Below are 20,464 nucleotides of genomic sequence, written 5' to 3'. Positions count from 1 at the left end.
ACTTACAGGGCAGAGGATGGATGTTCAGAGATTGTAACCATATAAGGACTGTTTTAAAGATGTGTTCACACAGCAATATAACATATACGTGAGTGACAGCACAATGACAGATCTGTATTTACATCATACTTTTACATCTGGCTTAATTCCCAATGCTTGCTGCAGATACTGGATGCCAATACAGAGAGTACAAATGATTTTGTATATGGAGGTGGCAACTATTGTAGGAGTATGAGCAGAGACCAGCTGAGAAATCACTTGAAGCTTTAATATGATGGGTATGTAAAAGCAAGATTTTTCTGGATTGTTGCACCTGTTTGGCCTGTCAAGATCAATTGATCATCCTGAACATATCAGGGTTTTTTATTTTTATAAGTGAAAAGCATGGCCTTCAGTTGAAACCACAGCTGAGTTTGGGCGATGGAGGTCTTGTTCTCCAGACTCTCAGTGCTTATAATAAACTTAGTAGGTGGTCTCCTGCTAAAGTCTTCATAAATGTTTTTGGTAATAATTTTGATTCTACTTGAGCCATATTTTGGATAAAAAGAATAGGCCTCCATTTTAGTTTTAAAGGTGCGGTAAGTAGAATTTGAACAACGCTGTTGGACATTGTTGATATTTGAAATCAACCCAAACGAACCCACCCCTCTCTTCATTGCTCCGCCTCCAAAACCCACACTCCAATACTAACCACCCTGCTCCGAGTCAGTCTCTAACCCCAGCCCGATCACTGCTGGCATGCAAGATGAATGCACTAACAATGACGCTAAACACTGCATTCTCTAGCGGTCGTCAGTGTGCAGTAGTACAGCAACTCTCACTATCTGGCTACTGTGACACACGCAATGTGAGAGAGGATGTCTATTTATCACAGCTGACGCGCAACAAAATGCTTCACGAAAAATAAAGCGCGGTTGATAATCGAACGACAAGGAAGCACAAAAAATGAGCGTACAGTACACAAGAGTAAAAACAAAGTGTTTGTTGTTAGTCGCAAACAGCACAACAGCTCCAGACAATCAAAACCCAGTGTTACTCACGTGAGAAGCGGAATGAAAGCAGCCTCCGCGTCTGTTTTCAGGCCTTCCCACTTAGCTCTCTCCAGCGCTGGAAAGCTTTTCTAATATAAACGTGCGTCCTAAAGCACTTACCCAGTCATTAACCTTCATTCCAGTGATATTCTTTTGAGCTCTTTTGTATTGTGTCTCATCTCTCGTTCTGCTGTTTTTTTTTTTCTTATTTTCAAATCTCCCTCTTACTCCTTCTCTCTCCTCTACCTTCATACGCCCCTAATGCTGATTGGTTAGACGTTTGTTGTTGGTGTCGGCCCAACTAACTTCCAAACAGTGTAGTTGAAAAAATACATACCCCACCTTTAAAGGGATAGTTCACCCAAAAATGAAAATTCTATCATCATTTACTCACCCTCAAGTTGTTCAAAATCTGTATAATTTTCTTTGTTTTGTTGAACACAAAGGAAGATATTTTGAAGAATGTGTTAAACTGAACAGTTTTGGGGCACCATTGACCTCCATAGTAGTTTTTTTCCTACTATGGAAGTCAGTGGTGCCCCAAAGTGGCCTGGTTACAAACTTTCTTCAAAATATCTTCCTTTGTGTTCAGCAGAACAAAGAAATTTATACAGATTTGGAACAATTTGAGGGTGAGTAAATGATGATAAAATTTTAATTTTGGGGTGAACTATCCCTTTAAGATCCTCCTTTTTCAACGACTGTTTGAGATGGTGCCACAATTCAAGTCCAATGATGATTGAGGCAGATTAAGTAGTTAAAAACAACAACAAGGTTTATTTAACAAGAGAAAACAACATGTAACAGAGTGCATGGCACAGACAATAATGGACCATGAATGTGAGAAACAGAGGAACTAAAACACACAATGATAATGAACTAAATACGGACAGGTGAGATCATTAAATGAATGTCCATGACAATGATTAGTGTCGGGAAAAAGAGGAAAAGGGAACACAGGTGACTAAACATAGAGAAAACGAAACCAAAACTGAGCATAATCGTGACAGATGGGAAAAAAATAAGTCAATGCTTCTGTGTTCTCACGCAAATGTTTTGCGTTCTCTCAAGAAACTTTGCGTTTGCTTGCAAACCTTTTGAGTTCTTTGCAAGCGAACAAATGGTTTTTTGGGGGAACTCAAAACTTTTACAAGAGAATATTTTTTCCTCTCATCTCAATTTTTTTCATCAATATGTTACTTTAGGGGCTCCGTACCATTCATATACAGTCAAACCAAAATAATTCAGACATTTTTTATATTTTTGATATATTTTTACTAGTGGGTGCAGGACACTATAGTTCATTTATGTAAGTGAGGATAGCAAAATAAAGTAAATTGTGACATATTATACCCAAAAATTCTTCATACAGTGGACTACCAGTAAAATTGATAAAAAATTTCGGACCAAAAATTATTCAGACACTTTGACCTGACCATGTTTTGCTTAAGTGTTATCTGACATAATTAAGATTAATTTTTTCGGACACAGTTTAACTCTTTAAGATCTTGTCATATTTTATTACCATTTTTTTAATCTATAGTGAATAAACTGTATTAATGAATGAAATGTTCAAGGTGCCTGAATAAATTTTGGTTTGACTATAGGTGGTCTGTACCAAAATAAACCGGTATCAGTTATATTGACTATTTTTATGATAATTTTATAATGCTTTTGCATCCTTTTTTAATTTTGAAGGCATCAGTCCCTGTTGATAGTAAATGCATAGAAAAATAGATATATATTTTGCATCTTGCTTTTAAATGTAGATAAACACTTAAAATATCTAGACTTGTCCACACTATGCAAAATCCCAGGCATACTGTAATTTATTGCAAGGAAATGGCTAAAGTTTCAAATATTCAATACTTTAATGAGATTAAAGGGATTAAATGACAAAATATCACAGAAACCCTGCCTGAAGACAGGAAGACAGAGCCATCCTGCTGAGTTGTGTCTTTCTCTGAGCGCTTCTCTTGTGCTCTGATTCAAATAAGTAAATGACTGGTCCGCAGACAGTGGCCCTTACGGCAGCGGTGCCACTCGGTAATGACCTCCCCTGGGGAGTTCTGCTCTATTTTAAGCGCGATCAAAGCGGCCAGACTGAATGATGATAATTAAAGAGGAGGAAGACTGTCTTCAGAGGTGTCCTAAAGGAGATAAGAAACATCTTGTAATATATTCATGCATTTGGTGCAGGTTTTCAAATATTGATGCTTTGAAAATAATGTTCTAATGGCACACATCCTATATAAAGAGGGAAATAAATGCAGAATTGTCAATCTGACAACATCATTCACAGGAGACGCATGATGTTTACTTTCAGAAAACATCAATGAATGAATATATTTGAAGGCTTAGTCACATGCATTCATGCCTCCAGAAAAAAAAAAAAATCATTCAGGAATTAGTTTTTATAAATCATAATACTCATAATTCCAAGACACTGGAGAGATACAGGATAGTTCTTATAAAAACGGTAGATGTGGGTTAGGAAAGGGCCCTCCAGTGGCCATGAATCTCATACCTCACAACCGTTGCCTGGAAACAGCCCGGTGATCCTCTGATTTATTTATTTCATTCATTCACCAAATTTTACTCATTGTTTTTTTTAATTTCATTTTATAATTACTCAACAGGTAACACTGACCTTGTGCTTGACCCTCTGACACATTGCAGATGGTTTGGCAGCTTTTTTTTCTTATAAGTTTAGTGATGTGTCTCAAACACAACATATAAGGCAACTTAGTGTACAGAGGCTGTATATAGAGGTGAATGCTCTATGGAAGATCATGCAAACAAGTCTGCACGTTTTAATAGACACTTTTAATAGTCACTTTTAATCTAATTTAACTGTCATTTTAAGCTATTTTCTTAAGCAAATATAGCTACAAGTTTCTTAGAAGGTTCATAGTCAAATATTTTACTATGTAGTGAGAAACTAAGGGAGTGTCTTTATTGCGTCAGAGATGTGTCACAGCTTATTGGTCCAGTTTCAGTTTGAGATCTCTTACTCAGAACATAACCTGTCTTGGAGCAGGTTAGCCATGGAGCGTTAAGTTACTATGGGGATGAACACTGCTAAAAGCTGAGCCTCTTTCATGGTGCCTAAAACTCAAGGTTGGTACAAACTAAAATCCAGCGTAAGCGTCAGTTCTGGCAGGTCACGTCAGTCAAGCTCGCATAAGCTGACTCCCAGGTGACTTATGTCTACCTATAGGAATATGACGCCTATCATGGCATTCATATATAAGCTCCTCAGTATTATCAGCAGCTATTTCTCAGGAGCTAATTAAATGGTGAATTCGACAGGCAAATCAAACGCATTTTAAAGAAACATGGCATTCAGATTTTCACACTCAGTTTGTGTTGGGGATATCAGCATAGGTTTTGTTTTGGGGGGTTATTGCTGCTCTCCCTGCTCTTATCCATGCTAGGCTGCATGGATGCGCAGGGAGTTCTTGCCCAGAAGAGAACCATACCGCCAATACAAACTCTATGCAATTATCAATCATATTTGACGATAGTGGTCCTGACAGAAATCCAGCGTTAGCGTCAGTTCTGGCAGGTCACGTCAGTCAAGCTTGCATCAGCTGACTCCCAGGTGACTTACGTCTACCTATAGGAATACGACGCCTATAACAGCATCCATATATAAGCTCTTCAGTATTATCGGCATTCTCAGGAGCTAATTACCCTCCTCCATCCCCAGCTCCTCCTCTCTTCAGTCAGGATTGGCCTTATGATTCCCCTGAATCAGACTAATTCTTGAAATATGTGTACATGTTAAATTATTGACATTAATTATATCTGCATATGTTGGTTCTGTTCTGTTTACCCTAAGGGGGGGTTATTGCTGCTCTCCCTGCTCTTATCCATGCTAGGCTGCATGGATGCGCAGGGAGTTCTTGCCCAGAACAGAACCATACCACCAATACAAACTCTATGCAATTATCAGTCATATTTGACGATAGTGGTCCTGACAGAACTGAAACATATCTGGTGTTTTCATGATCGGATTTGGTTAGCTATCTGATCAGAGGAAAGGCATGAAGTGACAAGGTGTAAACAGACCATAGATACAGTAGATAGATAGATAGATAGATAGATAGATAGATAGAATCTGCAGTCTCCTTTAATGTCTTGTCGTGATTCTTGTTTTCTGGTTTCTTTCATCTTCTCCATTATCATTCAATTGGAGGGAATAGGGGTGTCAGGAGGATCACAGCACACCGTCAATGCCAGAGTCCCAGAGAGGAGGAGGATGGGGAGGAGGAGGGTTGTCCCATCCGCTGGTGATGGGTGACCACTTCCAATAGGATAGGAGGGGTTTACGGAGAGGTCTGTTATATTTGCTCTCACGCCGATTTTATTCGTTCATCTGCGACTATCATCTCGAAACGACAGCGCATGCATATAAGGTAAGTTTGCACGGGTCTCTCGGTCCCGCGGGCTATTGTTCGTTGCATACAACGATTCAACCGTGCACTAGTTCGTGCACTTCATTGACAAAGCAGAACATTACGTTGTCGCTTTCTAAGCATTTGACTCAGGACTTGAATCGCCTCTCGAACATCGTGACTGTGTAGGCTGATGTAAGTTGCTACTTGCATCTGTTAACGTGTTGGCATCGTAGTTCGCGCGTATGATGATTCATGTAGCCGATGTAACAGTGATCTGTTAAAGTACCGATACAATTCAATCAAATGACTAAATATCTGCCTAGCTGTACTATATGAAAATCCCAGGCTATTTGAAGTTCATCTCATTTGGTCAAATTAAGTAGACCTGGTCAAACGATGCACGAGGCACGCGCAGACTGTCAGTGAATCGTTAAGGTGTTTTTCACTGGAGACGTCGTGTTATTGAATATTTTATCTGACAGGGTTGTTTTATCTTTAAAAACAACGGGTTTTTTTGTTGTTGTTTTTTTTTAATGTTTAGGACCACCGGCTTGTGAATTATCTTAATTAACTTGATGAACTTCATTGCCTGATACCTTTTCACTGTTCTGCTCTGGGAAAAGTGTGAAAGCTCATCATACAATCTCATGAATATTAATTGACGTTATACAAATTTCTGCTGTCAGACTAATATAACTGCGTTGCTGTGATAATAAATGCACAACGAGGCAACGTGGTTCATTCATTCATCCCTTCTAATATCATCTGTATTATTGAGGAATATGGTTAAATGTTATGTTGTTCTTAAAGGTATGTATACCACATTACTTTACTTATTACGATATTACTACCATACCAACATTTTAAGAATGAACTTTTTCATGTAGTTCGGCATATAGAGTGATAATTGAGTGATGAATTTGATTTATTGACTCCTTGGGCTTTAATGTTCACTTTCAAACAGTTACATTGAGAATAGCCTTTCTGTGTGATGACTTCCTCTATGGAAAAATTCTATGATGTAGGGAATGTAGACTTGAATAATAATTCCTGTTGACTCTTGGAATTTCCTATTGACTTTTTTTTTCAGGAAATAGGTCTAGTATTCGGTGCCACATTGAAACCTAATAGAACAAATTAAATGCATCTCACACCACGCTGTCTTCTCCTCGCCAACCCCATACAGTTCCCATCCTCATTTTCTCCAGCTCTGTCTCTCCGTCTCTTACCCTGACATACATCTTGTAAATTGTTCAATACTGTATTCTGCCATTCATTAAAAGTAGGCCTAGCGGACATCATTACAAATAGCTACTGTTTACTGGATCTGATGTTAGACATCATACCAATTAAAAAAGAACAGCTCATATGCCCTTGTTATATATTTTGTTTTCAGGCAAGACTGATGAAAACACAACTAACAAATTTTGGTCCTCAAAATGTTCTGGAAATGTTAGTTTATGATCCTAAAAAAAGCCCAGAAAAAAAAACATTCTTATAATGTTAGATATTGGTTTCACCCCCCAAAAAATGTTAGAGGAACAGCTCATATGCCCTTGTTGTTTTCAGGTAAGATCGATGCAAACACAACTAACAAACTTTGGTCCCCTAAATAATCTATGAATGTTACTTTAAGGTTCTAAAAAACCTAAAAAAGAATAGTTAGATATTGGGTCCACCTAAAAAAATAACCAAATGGAACTGTATAGCAATGTTAGGGGAACAGCTCATATGCCCTTGTTGTGTATTTTGTTTGCAGACAAGATCGATGCAAAAACAACTAACAAATTTTGGTCCCCAAAATGTTCTTGGAATGTTAGTTTATAGTTCTAAAACAACCTAAAAAGAGTGTTCTTAGAACGTTAGATATTGGTTCCACCCCAAAATAAATAACCAGATGGAAAGTGAAATGTTCTGTTGAAAGTGTTGTGCCCTCTTGAGGTGAGACCATTAAAAAAAAACAGCCATCTGTGTGCACCCCAATCAAATAATAACTGGGACATGTTTTTGAGATCTAATTGTCTGATGTTTATGTATAAACATTGTGCAGTGCATTTATCTGAAATGACCGTTTGAGCGATCATTCCCCAATTTGTTTTACTAGGTGTTACATGATGACTGTCTGTTTCTTACATGTAATTATATAATTCTTACATAACTGCTGAATCAATTGTGACATGGAACAAATCAAAGCTATTAATGTAGATAGAGAAACAAAGACTTGGCAAGTTGGCAACCCCAGAGGCTGTCTGTTTTGCAATGAGTTTGTTGCAGTGTGCCAGTGAATTGTATAGTTCACGTAGACAGTGATGTCAAATAATTATACTGAGCATTGTAGTGAGTACATTAATGAGTACACATCGCATAGCGTGACATTGTGTTGTCCAGAGATTGTTTACAGCACAGAGCAAATGATTGTACAGGCCAGTGAGAGACATCAGCTAATCTGCTTGCCCACAGGATATTACACTTAGTCAGGGGATTCAACAGGGGGTCCATGTTGGTATTGAAAACAAATCTCAAACAGATTTTTGTGGGGGAAAATATAGTAAAAATACATTAAGTTAAAAAACATTTTAAAATATATTAAAATAGAAAAAAGAATTATTTCAATAATTTAAAATTATTTATATCCTCTACCACCCCCCCACCCCACAATTGGGATTATTGCTTTTTTTTTTTTTTAGGGAAAAAAAAGAATAGAAATGCTGCTTAACATAATCACAAGCAATCAGAAGATATTACTGCATTGTTACACTATACAGTTCAAAAGTTTGGTGTCGGTACGTTTTTTAAAATATTTTTGAAAGAAGTCTCTTATGTTCACCAAGGATGCATTTATTTGATACAGCAAAAAATACAATTAAACAGAAAAAGTGTGAAATATTGTAATTTAAATTAAAGGTGTAATGTGTAACATTTGGGAGGATCTATTGACAGAGATGCAATATATTATAACTATGTTTTCAGTGGTGCATAAAGACCTTACATAATTAGCTTATGCTGCGTTCACACTGAACACGTCTGGGGCGTTTGGGGCGTCTGATTTACATGTTAAGTCAATGTAAACGTGCGTCTAGACGTCCTGCGGCGCGAATCAAGTGTGTAGCGCGGCGCGAATCGGCCGTTGATGCGCGAATGGCGCGGCGCGAATTGAGCGTTCACGCGTCTGATGCGCGAATCGAGCGTTCACGCGTCTGACGCGCGAATCGAGCGTCTGACGCCCTAGATGCCCGAGTTGAAAAATCTGAACTTTGCCGAATATTCGCGGCGTGTTAACCAATCAGGGACTCTGCTTTGGTAGTCACGTGTTTATGACGTGATCAGCGGTGGAGACCAGAACAAAGATGTAGGACAAATTAATAGTCGCTGTGTGTGGCCACCCTGCTCCTGGAGTAAATGGTGAAACTCACCAAACTGGGAGTGTCTCTGGATAATCTCATGAACCCAGACACGGCGAGCCCGCCGACGCCGCTGATGGGCTTTCCAGAGTAAATAAAGCCAACCCACTCTCTCAGCAACATCCATATCCGCCATTATCTAGCAAGGAGGCCGGCAAATACACTGGGTAGCACAGGTAGCACGCCAGGCAGAAGCCCCTCCCATGACGCGAATTCGCATCTGAACACACTTTGTTTAAACGCGCGAATAGAGCGAATTTTGACGCGCGTCTGAAGTGTCTTACTTCAAAATGTTCAAGCGTCCAACTAGACGCGTCTGACGCGAATTTGACGCGCGATTCGCATTTGGTGTGAACGCAGCATTAGAATGAGCCATTTTTATCTTATACACCGCGGGTCCTCCTCCATGTCAAGTCGTCATTATGCGCCGACATGTTTCTACAGCAGCCCTAAACGGACAAACACTCTACAGAGCGCATTTAGTCACTATATTGTTGTTCTTCTAAACCGTTCATGTTTTTGAGGCAGCTTGCATCGTCACTACGTTGAATACGCACAAAGAAGAAGTAGTAGTAGTAGTAGTCGTCTGGTTTATTAGAAGCAGAGACCATTCTTTGTTAGAAGTAGAAACCTCATTGCTTCACACAGGCTACTCTCTGCTCTCTCAGACACCTTTAAATGTTTTCTATTTTAAAATATTATTTATTCCTGTGATTCAAAGCTAAATTTTCAGCATCATTACTTCGGTCTTCAGTGTCACATGATCCAGACATCTTCTAATATGCTGATTTGCTGCTCAAGAAACATTTCTTATTATTTATTATTATTAATGTTGAAAACATATAGAAAGTTTAGCAACTCTGATTTCAGTAATTTAAAATAGAATTTTTTTGTAACATTAAATTAAACTTTTTTTTTTTAATGTAATGCAATTTAATGCATCCTTGCTGAATAAAAGTATTAATTAAAAAATATTACTGACCCAAACTTTTAAATGTTGGTTATGTAGAGAACAAAATAAATAAACAAAAACAGATTTACATAAAACAGTTTTATTGTTGACACAATGTTAGTCTGTAGCGATCACAAATATGAAACGATTTTTATTCAGCAGCCAAATGGTTGAGCTAAAATAACAATTGGACACATACACATACTCTAGTAGAGAGTTGTACACATACACCATATAAAGGCAGGCTGCGTCCGAAAACTTAGGCAGCTGACTTGTTACCTCACTGCCTTAAAGACCCCCTGTGGTGAAAATCAAGTTTTTAATGTTGTTTATATGTCTATGTTGTGTTTTCAATATGCTTTAAGACAAACCATGTGCAAATTGACGTCAACACCATTGCTAAGTATTTTCTCCTTAAAACTGCAGTGAAAAAAAGACTCTCACTGGTGTCTGTGATGTCACAAACTACTTTGCAACCAATCACGTCAACGTGCCGGCGGGCTTTAGCATATCATTAACAGCGAACTAGCTTGGGAGTCTCGAGAGAAGCCAGGTTATCCCAATACATTTTTCTGTTGATATGAAAAATTGTGTAGATTTAGCAATATGGCATTTGTATGATGTATATTACGATGACGATATGAACTATATGCCTTTCTCTACTGATGTTCTGAGATGTTCAAAACGTTTGTAAGGATACTGATTGTTAGAAGGCAGCTGTCTGACTCTGAGATGATGAACGGGACCATGGTTTGTTATTTTTATCAACACATTTTTAGCTGTTCGATAACAGCTAAAAATAGCAAAAGGCTAATCATATTAATTACCGTTATGTGTCCGATGTTGTAAAGAGCGATACTATTGTGTTGAGCGAGTTAATCTCTGAGCTGGCGTGAGTGGAGGCGGGGCTAATTTGCATATTCAGTGATGCGCGTATACTAAAAGAGGCAAGGGTGTAGAGTTACATTCAAGCTATTTTAAGTAATGAAGAAATTTTTTTCACAGGAAAAACGTTTAAATATGTCATTTTGATGAGTTTTAAGGGATAACGTTATTGACTACAAGGAGACTTTAAGTTATCCAGAATGACTTTGTAGCGAGCGTTTGAACACAAAGGTACCTCACAAAACTGTGATAACGTCGCATCACTTAGGCTTTTTTCGTAAGTTGAATATGGAAGGCGTAGGACGTCATGTAAGCGTTTAAGAGGCGTTACACTTTCTACGTAAGTTGAATACGGAAGGCGGTTTGGCGGAAGCTAGATATTTTACTTTATAATTGGTTAAATGTGTGTTGTTTTGGAATGTCGTTTTACAGGCTTCAGTGTAACTCGCAATCCATTAGGAAAAAAAAAAAAAAAAACGAGCCGGTTGCATTGTCATTTTCACAGTCATTTAAAGCAAAGTAATTGTTTTGGAAATTCTTCTGAGAGCTTGACTGAATTTGAAATGGTTGGCAGAACAAAAATAAATATATCCAATTGAAAAAGTCACAAGTCTCTGAGACCCTACATGATCTGTAAATATTTTGCTTTCCATACATAAACATTAATGCCAGGACACATTATTTTATTGACCAAGTTAACATAACCATGTTTTTATTCAGGTCAGTGGTGGGACAGGAACGTCATTGTGGCTACAGCATGTGGATATAAACAAGCGCTGGTTCTGGTAATAAGATTGTGGAGCTGGTGAGCACCATGGAGTCTTTGTTTCAGCTCAGATAACATATTGTGTCTGACGTCTGACTCAATAAACAATACACGCCTGTTTGTCAGGAATACAGAACATGAAGTGTGCACTTTTGGTGCCCAGCTATGGATTTTATAAGACAAGGCAACTGTACTGAAATCAAAACATTACAAACATGTTGTGTTAGCAATATTGGTCAGCATGACCAGTTTTGATGGCTTTATATTTAATGTTGTATTCAGTCCTATGGTGGCTGAAGAAAGATATTAAAATGTAAAATATAGATAATCATATCCCAGCTTACTTGTTCACACCTTTCCCTTTACATGATTACAGTTCATGCCTGCTGTTATAAACTAGACGTAAAATAAATTTCCACCTAATTGAATCCATCACCCTATGTTGTAATTTTGCATAAACTCAAATTTTATCTTAGGAAATCTGTCTAACAAATTGAGTACCTCCACCAAATAAGAGAAAGATGAGGGGGAAAAAAGAAAAATAAGAAAGTGTGGAGCTGAAATGTAAATTGCCTCATCAAGGTTCTGCACAAGAGTCCATGTGATCATTTTTCACCTTCTGCATAAAAACTGCATGAAAGTGAGGCAGAATCCATCAAGACCTCATTATTTATCTCCCCGACCTTAAACTACAAGTACTTTATTTGGGTGGAAAGGCAAATAAAAGGCAAACAGTTCTATCACTAATGATTTAGGCCATCAGTACTATGAAACCCTGAATTTTCCAATTGAAATGGTAATGATCCACATGAAATGTAGAAAAACCATGTCAATTCACTTGTGAAAGGGTTGGTCAACCACTCAATATAATGTAATACTGTATACTGTAACTATCTAAATTAAACCAGAGGCTCTCAAGCAAACGTCCAAAGGGACCTCAAGATTTAAAAATGAGTATTAAAATAATCTTTCACCCCCTCAACTGTTGAAGAACCATGGTTCCTATCTGGATAATTTTAAGTTTTAAAGCCTAATTTAAAAAGTGTGGTTTTTAGACCTGGAAAAGTTATGGAAATTGTTAAACTCTTAAAGATGCAGTATGGAATATTGACAGCTAGTGTTTGAAAAGGGTACTGCAGTCCAAATTCAAAACATTGGAGATGTTTGTTTCTCCCACTCCCTCCATGTTTTAAAGGGGACCTGTAATGCCCCTTTTACAAGATGTAATATAAGTCTCTGGTGTCCCTAGAATGTGTGTTCGCCCCTATTTGGTTGTGAGCAAAAACACACCGTTTTGTGTGTGTCCCTTTAAATGCCAATGAGCTGCTGCTCCCAGCCCCCTTTCCAGAAGAGGGTGGAGCTTTAACAGCTTGCGCTTTGGTTGCTCAACAACAAAGCTGGAGAATCTCACGTTGCCAAAATGATGATTGTCAGTAATGGTGTTCAGCCTTACATTGTTCAAACCGGATTTGGACACTGATGAAGAGACTCAAGAAGTTACTAACTTTTAGAATGCATCTGGACGTTTCTGAATGGTTAGTGGATGAATTTATGTAGTTGCTGTGGAGTTGATTCAACTCAACATGGCCTCACTGCCTTTGTTGTGTGTTCTCAGGGGCAGGGTTTATGTAAATTTTAGGGAAGAAGCTCGTTGTAGTCCCTACCAGCCATTTGTTGTAGTCCTTAAAAAACAATTTCTGTAAAGGAAAATATCTCCCTTTGCATTGAATTTTGAGCTTTGTAACTTTGCAGACATTGTTTATGCTTAAATTACACACTAACTAAAGTTAAAAAAGTGAAATCATAATCAACCACCCCTTTAATATGCCTCTGGACATAGAGCTTTTTAGATGAAAGCCGAGGCTGTTTAGGTCGAGTAGAATCTGCGATCTCTGACCTAGTTTGTTTTCTGGCTTCCGTGGCTACAATACACTGTTTTTTCTGCCAAATGGCAACCCAGAGTGTCAAAATACTATTGGGTAAATTGGCAATGGGCGGGATCACATAGACCAAAACAAAAACAGACATTCCGGCATGGAACACACATTTCAAGTAGAATTGTTTTTCGTAGAAACAAGTATGTGAACTTAGCATGTTTCCTAAATCTCTGCAAACATATAATGGTAATTTTGTGGTTTAGTACAGTCAAAAAAATTTACATACCGGCAACTCCATGGGCATGTCTAAAATAAATAGGCTATACAATTTCCTAGTAATGCCAAGCTTTGAAATATTTTATTTTTAAAATGTTTTAGACAAATTATTTTATTGAAGTTTGAGAACCACTGCTTTAGACATTTAATAAACCACATGTGGAAAGGAGACAATATCAGGACTTTATTGCTGTTTTACACAACAGTTAGTTCCAGTCCTCAAAGAGTGTCGGGACAGTTGCGTTCTGGACTTAAAAACCAAATTCCACTTGTCTGTGTTTGTGCACTGCTGACAGACTGTCTGTGTAGTTGGGATTTTTTCAGTGAGTCATTCTTAAATTGTTACATCAGTAGATGTCTTTATGAGTGAGCCAGTGAATCATTCATTCAACCAACTCTTTAAAAAATACTGATTCATTCAGGAACAAAACAATAAACTTTGTGAACTAGTCATTGAATCATTCACTTGATTTGTACAAAAACACTGACCTGGTGTCAAGGTTCTGCTGCAGCTTCATTTGGAGCTGTTTTGTTGGCGGAGCAAAAACAGATGAGCACTGTAACTAGCAATAGTGTGTCTGTTGTATAAAAAGCAGTACAACACAATCATGCTGCCTTTCTTGTTACTGCAATAACTTCTTGTATCTGCAATGACCTAAGGCGTCATTGCTAATTCTAACTAGACACTTTTGAATTAGTAACGGAGGCTCTGAATCATCTTTTGAACTAGCAATGGCAAGTAAGTACAACTCACAAGAGAGTCTTTGTTACGCTCTTTTGTTTTTCCTTGTTTAAACTTGCAGGAGTGTGTTATGGCCGTACATCAGCTGTGCTTTTGCTCATGTGATATTGCATTTATAAGACTTATCTTAGGAGTAGCTTCAAACCCATCGTCTTGCCTTGTTATTTTACATGTGGTTGCAGCCCAAAATAGGTCAGGTCAGTTCTGCCAAATACATGTGAGGCAAAGCAAGGCAAGTTTATTTATATAGCACATTTCATACACAATGGTAATACAAAGTGCTTTACATAAAAAGGAATTAAAATCAGAAATGCAACTAATGTAATCCAATGCAATAAACCAAGTAATCATACATAACTAGGACAGCAAAATAAATAGACTTATCAGCATTTAAAAGGGAGTAGAAAACATTTCCCATATCGTTTGTTATTGACGTCAAAGGTTTTGTGTCCAATCAAACTCTATGGTGATCAAATACTCTTGGCAAAAACTATAAATATTTGCTCCAGTGTTTATCCATGTGTTATGCTGGTAAATCACACTTATGCTGTGTTTTTACATTTACAAAATCGTCTTTTCAGTCTTTCTCATGTTATTCATCCTACCATATGACACACCAGCCTTGCAATAAGTTAAGTTTTTAATATTATGATTATGTAGAATTGAACAAGCTGCCTTTTAAAAAGGACCCATTGTTTGTGTGTTTTTACATTTTCAACTTCTTTAGTGTGTAATGTTGCTGTTTGAGCATGAAAAAGGTTTTGAAAATTACAAAGCACAAAGTCCACTCCAAAAGGAGTTGTTCTCTTTATCAGTAAGCACTGTTTCTGAACTCCCTGAAATGCCTCGATTGTAGTCTTGAGTTTTCTTCTGGGAAAGTACTTGTCACAATATCCCTCATTTAAATAATTCTCACCCAAGGCATATGCAGAATAAAAAGTGGGCCTGGATGAGTTGCATTAGTAGTGTGTTGAAACCCGTGGTTATGGTAAGGAGCATGACATTTCTGAAACACACTCAAAGGGGTTAACCAATCACAATACAATGACCCGGCCGACCAATCAGAGCCCATTGCGCTTTTTTGGAAGAAGGGCTTCATAGAAACAGGAACTAAACAGAGCGTTACTGACAGACTGGGAAGAGAGGTGCTGCAATAATGTAAAATATGTGAAAAAAATTTTTTTTGAACAATCAAACATGAAAACCTGTTCTAGTAGACCCCAAAAACTAAATCAAGACTTTGTAAAAGGGCATAATACGGTCATCTTTAATTATGAATGCATGCAAAAAGTATGGAGGGAAAATGTAGTATAGGCAAAATAAATATGTCCATGCCTTAGTTGGTTAAAAAAAAATGATGCTTGGAAAAAGTTCAATGTTTCAGCTGGACAGGGATCTCTAAGGCAGGGGACAGAGCCATCTGGTGTGGCTCAGGAACACAAAGTCATACAGTGATCCAGTCAGACTTCTGATCTCAGTGCCAAAGAGACATTGTTGTGGCACTGTTTGAAAAATGTGATTCACTGTCGTCATCTGACCAACCTAAACAAGCTTGAAGAAATCTGCTACAAGGATAGGCAGATATTATTAACAAACTTCTTTATATGCAACAATGGCAGGTAACCCAATATTAGTGGAACAGTTTTTCACAGCTATATTTCTTTTTGTTCTATTTCTATTTTAAAATTAAACCCAAATAAGATAATTGAGCAGTGATAATGTAAGACAATAAACATAAAAACAAAAAATGTTTTGTCCCAAATGCTGTCCCAAGCCCTTTCAGTCCTCTTGCGATTCTATGTTTTGGTGAAGTAAAGCCGTATTTAAATGTCAGGTAGTAGTCCACTGTGGAGCCAGCATTTGTGGGGCCCTATCATACACCTGGCACAATGCAGCCCCAGGTGCGACGCAAGTTATCATTTTCACGTCCTGCGCCACGTTGTTTAAATAGCAAATGTATTGTTGGCGCTTTACTATTTTGAGGCAACTGAAATAGACTACGCCATTGACCAACTGAAACCTGGTCTAAAGTCAATGCTGCAATATTTGTTTTGTTATTTAAAGAGCGCGTTAGTAATATGCACCTATATGCGGGTGCACAACGCGCGTACATTCTGCTTATTACACACACACAGGGACGTGCAGCAGCACACAAACATGCCAAATATTAAAAATAAAAGGATTACAATGTATGCTTTGGTGGAATCCAGCTTTTCCCTTAGATGGTCTGCTCGTGCACGAGGTTAAAGCACTTCCTCGCTAGAGAAGCGTTTAGTTTTTTTGCTTGCAAATTCCGCCATGTAAATGCTGATTGCACACACAGCTACATTACCAGACTGATGGGCCTAGTTTTTCAATATAATGTCAAAATATGTATAAATACTCAAACTTGCATCATTATGAAATTTTATTAGCAACATTTCGATCAATCAACCTTGCTCAGACTTACAATACACACATGGATTGCTTAATATAACATTTATGAATTCTTTCGAATTTGTATAGGACTTTTATCCTATGTACATATGTATGTACATTGATATGGATCAAACCATATGTGAACCAGCATAGACGTGAAAGGGATTATCTGATCCTGGATAGCAAAACATGGGATATTCAAATCCGGATCATTCTGATCCAGATTAAACTTTTTGAACAACTGGGCCCTGAAGATGCAATATATAAAGTATATGTTCATGTACAAATCAGTTCTAAAATGGTGCTTGGCAGGTAGTCCATTTACTTTTCCTCCATAATGAAATAATGTAACATGTCACGCAATTTGCGATTTTCAATGTTGTCAGATTACAGTTACTGACTTGATTAAAAGCAGATTACTTTTACACATTTTAAATATGGAATACATTTAAAAAATAGATGGGTCTGCTTGCATTTGTGCAATAGTAAAATACCTAAAATAGAATAAATAATCAGCAAAGCTTTCTTCACACAGTTCTGTTGATTATAATGGGTGTCATTATCTTATTTCTGCGAGCAATCCAGTGCGGTTGCATCGAGCTGCTCACTTAGATATGGTTCAGACTGTGCCAAACATTAAAGAACTTTGCACCAATGTAAGATTTACAAGAAATGTATCGAAACATGACAGGTGCCTTAGGAAAAAGAAGTTTATTCAAGTGTGCTATTAGTATACTTATTTTAAACTAAAAACAAGAAAATATACTTTCAGTCTACTTTTTATGTACTTCTCAGAAATATACTTAAAATTGCACAAGTACACTTTACTTATACATGTACCCAATCTTTTGATCGAGATATACTTAAAAGTATAATTAAGTAATCTAACTATACTTGGCTTGATTGAATAGCCTTTTTTTTCACATAGTTTTACATACTGTCTTATAAACTTACATTGTTTGAAAATATAAACAAAACAGATATGTTCCTAATTTTGAGTATCTGAATTTTTGTGTAGGCTAGTCCATTGGTAGTGTACATAGGAATTTACATCAAATCTACTTTACTCTTTCCCCGCCATTCACTGAATTTTCCAGCTATCCATGTTTTGGCTGTTGTACGGTAGGGGGCGCTATTACAAATCTTCTAGTACAGAATTTCCAGATCAAAACACAGGTAAAGAAGAAGCAGAAACAATTGATAGAAGATTGCTTACGCAAATGTAAAACAAAGCGATCATCAAGTAAACAGAATATAAATCAAAACTGCCTAACGTTACTGAATGAAATGCCATGAAGAGGAGACGACTGTGAAGCTTTGGGGTGTTGACTTGAACTACTCCATCATCGTTCTCAATCTGATCCATATGTCTTTGCCAAAAAAAAAAAAAAAAAAAAAAACGATTTTCTCAGCTTTTTGTTTAAAATGTTGCTTTTTTTATTATGAAACTTACCCACATCCAAGTGTTGATAAAAAAAAAAGAATGCATGAAGCTAGAATAAAATGTTTTTTAAAATGGAAAGAGTTTAAGGTATATTTCAAGTATAAAAAATTTATACTTAAATAGTAACATAGTAGTATACTAAAAGTACAAAAATAATATATAAATTGTAAACTATAGGTATGTTATGTTAACTACATTAAACCTACAAGTATACTTGCCGTATAAAACTACTAAACTAGAAGTTTACTGAGAGTACACTTCAAAGTGTACTTTCATAAACTAAAAAAAATTCTACAAGTATTAAAATAGTAAACTGCTAGTGTAGTACAGATGCAGTACAAATGAGAAATTTAGTTGTGAACTAGTTGTGCACAAAGTTTACTACTGTTACACTTATACTACACTTAAACATATACTTTCATATACTAAAAACTGGGCCAAATGAGTCCTACGCAGTATTGAAATAGTACACTTACAAGTTTATTACTAGTACATTGATATTAGTATACTTACTTCATAAAGTATACTTAAAAATATACTTGAACATTACTTAAGTATACTTCCTAAAATGAACTTGAACTTCTTTTTCGTGAGGGGTGCCATCATATGCAAACAAACAAGAATAGGTTTGGTGTCAGTCAGTGTACAAATACTGAAAACCCAAAATCTGAGTGTTTTTCTTTTACTATTTTCCATTTAGTTTCCATTAACAACCGTCTGTCCATTCCATACCATTTAGATGAACAATCATTATACTCAACGAAAGGATGCAAATTGCCTTTAACTGTTACTGATACGTTAATCATCATAAATATATACATTTTGCACTACTTGGATCCTGCTGTTTACAAAAGTTTGATGTTTTTATTTTAAGTTTGTTGTTTTGTATTTGAGTAAACATAAACAAACCTACAATGTGAAAACTCAATCAATGTGAAATATAATATATTTTAGAACTTTTCTTGTGAGATAGTATGACCTAATGTTTATAATTTGATGTTTATTTGGTTTTTATTGTCTTCAGTTTCATGTTACTTAACACAAGAAATTAATATCAAAACTGATAAAAAAAAGTGACTTTAATTTGTAAATTGGCCCAGTGGAGGGTTTGATGAAGAATTATGCTAATGTTGTTGTTTTTTTTTTCTTCTGGCTACAGTACACAGCAGAAGTCCATTTGTATGCTGGTGGAGAGTCCCAGGAGACAGAAGAACCTTCTGAGCTGCAGCTGTCAGCAGAGAACATGAGGAAGAGCCGGAGTGTTTTGGCAGTGACACCTATAGATGTGAGACATTTTACTTTTGTGCTTGAATAGAGAATAATGCTATGCAGAGATTTTTCTTTCTTTTTCACCCCAACTTTTAGAAGTTTAGATGCGATTTAGACATTTAACAAAATCACATGTTGGTTTTTGCCCTTTGTTGTACACCTGTGTTACATGAGGAGATACAGCCAGGATTTCTGTGCAGTAAAATGTTATGCTTTTTGATTTCTTGAGAAAGAACTAAAACAATCAACAAGCTCTAGGCAAGCGTGGCCACAAGAACATAAACAACCAATTAACCACACACACATACAAACCCACACACTCATACGCATATTATTAATAGCTATTTATGAGGGACATGGGAAAAAATGGCAAGCACCATAAAACCTTAACGGAGAAAGAAGGACAGAACAAAGATGAAAAAAGGGCAGTCATTCATTTATCTTATTCATGTTTTTAATTACCTGAACTCTGCTGGTTGTAACCAAATTAGGCTTAACGTTTTAACAGTCTTTGAATTGTAATTTACATAAAGTATATTACTGAAACTCTGTTTGAAGGAGAAGTGTTTCTTCCCCAAAATAATTATTCTCCAATTAGGGTTAGTTTAAGTCATTGTAGAGACAAAGAAACAGCATTCGCTACCTATTTTAATTCTAAAATGTTGGCTTAACTTTTTTCTTTTGTCCTTTAGGAATTGATTTTATTATGAAAAGTGCTCTGCAGCTTCAGAAAAGGTTCTGGCAAGGTTCTCTCAAAGTTATGAACTCACATTATTCCAGTAACATTAATAGAACATTTGCTCATCTGGTCTTTAATAATGCTCCTAAAACATTAGCACAAAAACATTTTTACATCGTTCATTAAACGTTTTTTTTTTTTTTTTCTGAAACTTTTTAGTTGGATGCTTGTCTAACATTTTTTAAATGTTACAACTTGTTTCAGAATGTTCAGAGAACATTCATAAGTAACATTACTATAATTTTTGCAAAATGGTAAAAT

At 36.7% G+C, this 20,464-nt stretch overlaps 1 protein-coding gene across 1 annotated transcript in view; it reads left to right on the top strand.

Moving 5' to 3' along the window:
• The first annotated feature begins 5,316 nt into the window (after positions 1 to 5,316).
• pde4bb (phosphodiesterase 4B, cAMP-specific b) overlaps positions 5,317 to 20,464 on the top strand; it is a 64,573-nt gene continuing 49,425 nt past the window's right edge. Inside the window, exons 1-2 of the mRNA XM_051913666.1 lie at positions 5,317 to 5,452; positions 19,355 to 19,480. Coding sequence (XP_051769626.1) covers positions 19,439 to 19,480 — 42 coding nt within the window. The 5' untranslated portion in view covers positions 5,317 to 5,452; positions 19,355 to 19,438. The remainder of the gene's footprint in view (positions 5,453 to 19,354; positions 19,481 to 20,464) is intronic.

Source organism: Ctenopharyngodon idella, chromosome 2 (assembly GCF_019924925.1).
Source record: "Ctenopharyngodon idella isolate HZGC_01 chromosome 2, HZGC01, whole genome shotgun sequence".
Lineage (NCBI taxonomy): Eukaryota > Metazoa > Chordata > Actinopteri > Cypriniformes > Xenocyprididae > Ctenopharyngodon > Ctenopharyngodon idella.
Note: the sequence above shows the minus strand (reverse complement) of the source record. Positions and strands in the feature narration are given on the sequence as shown.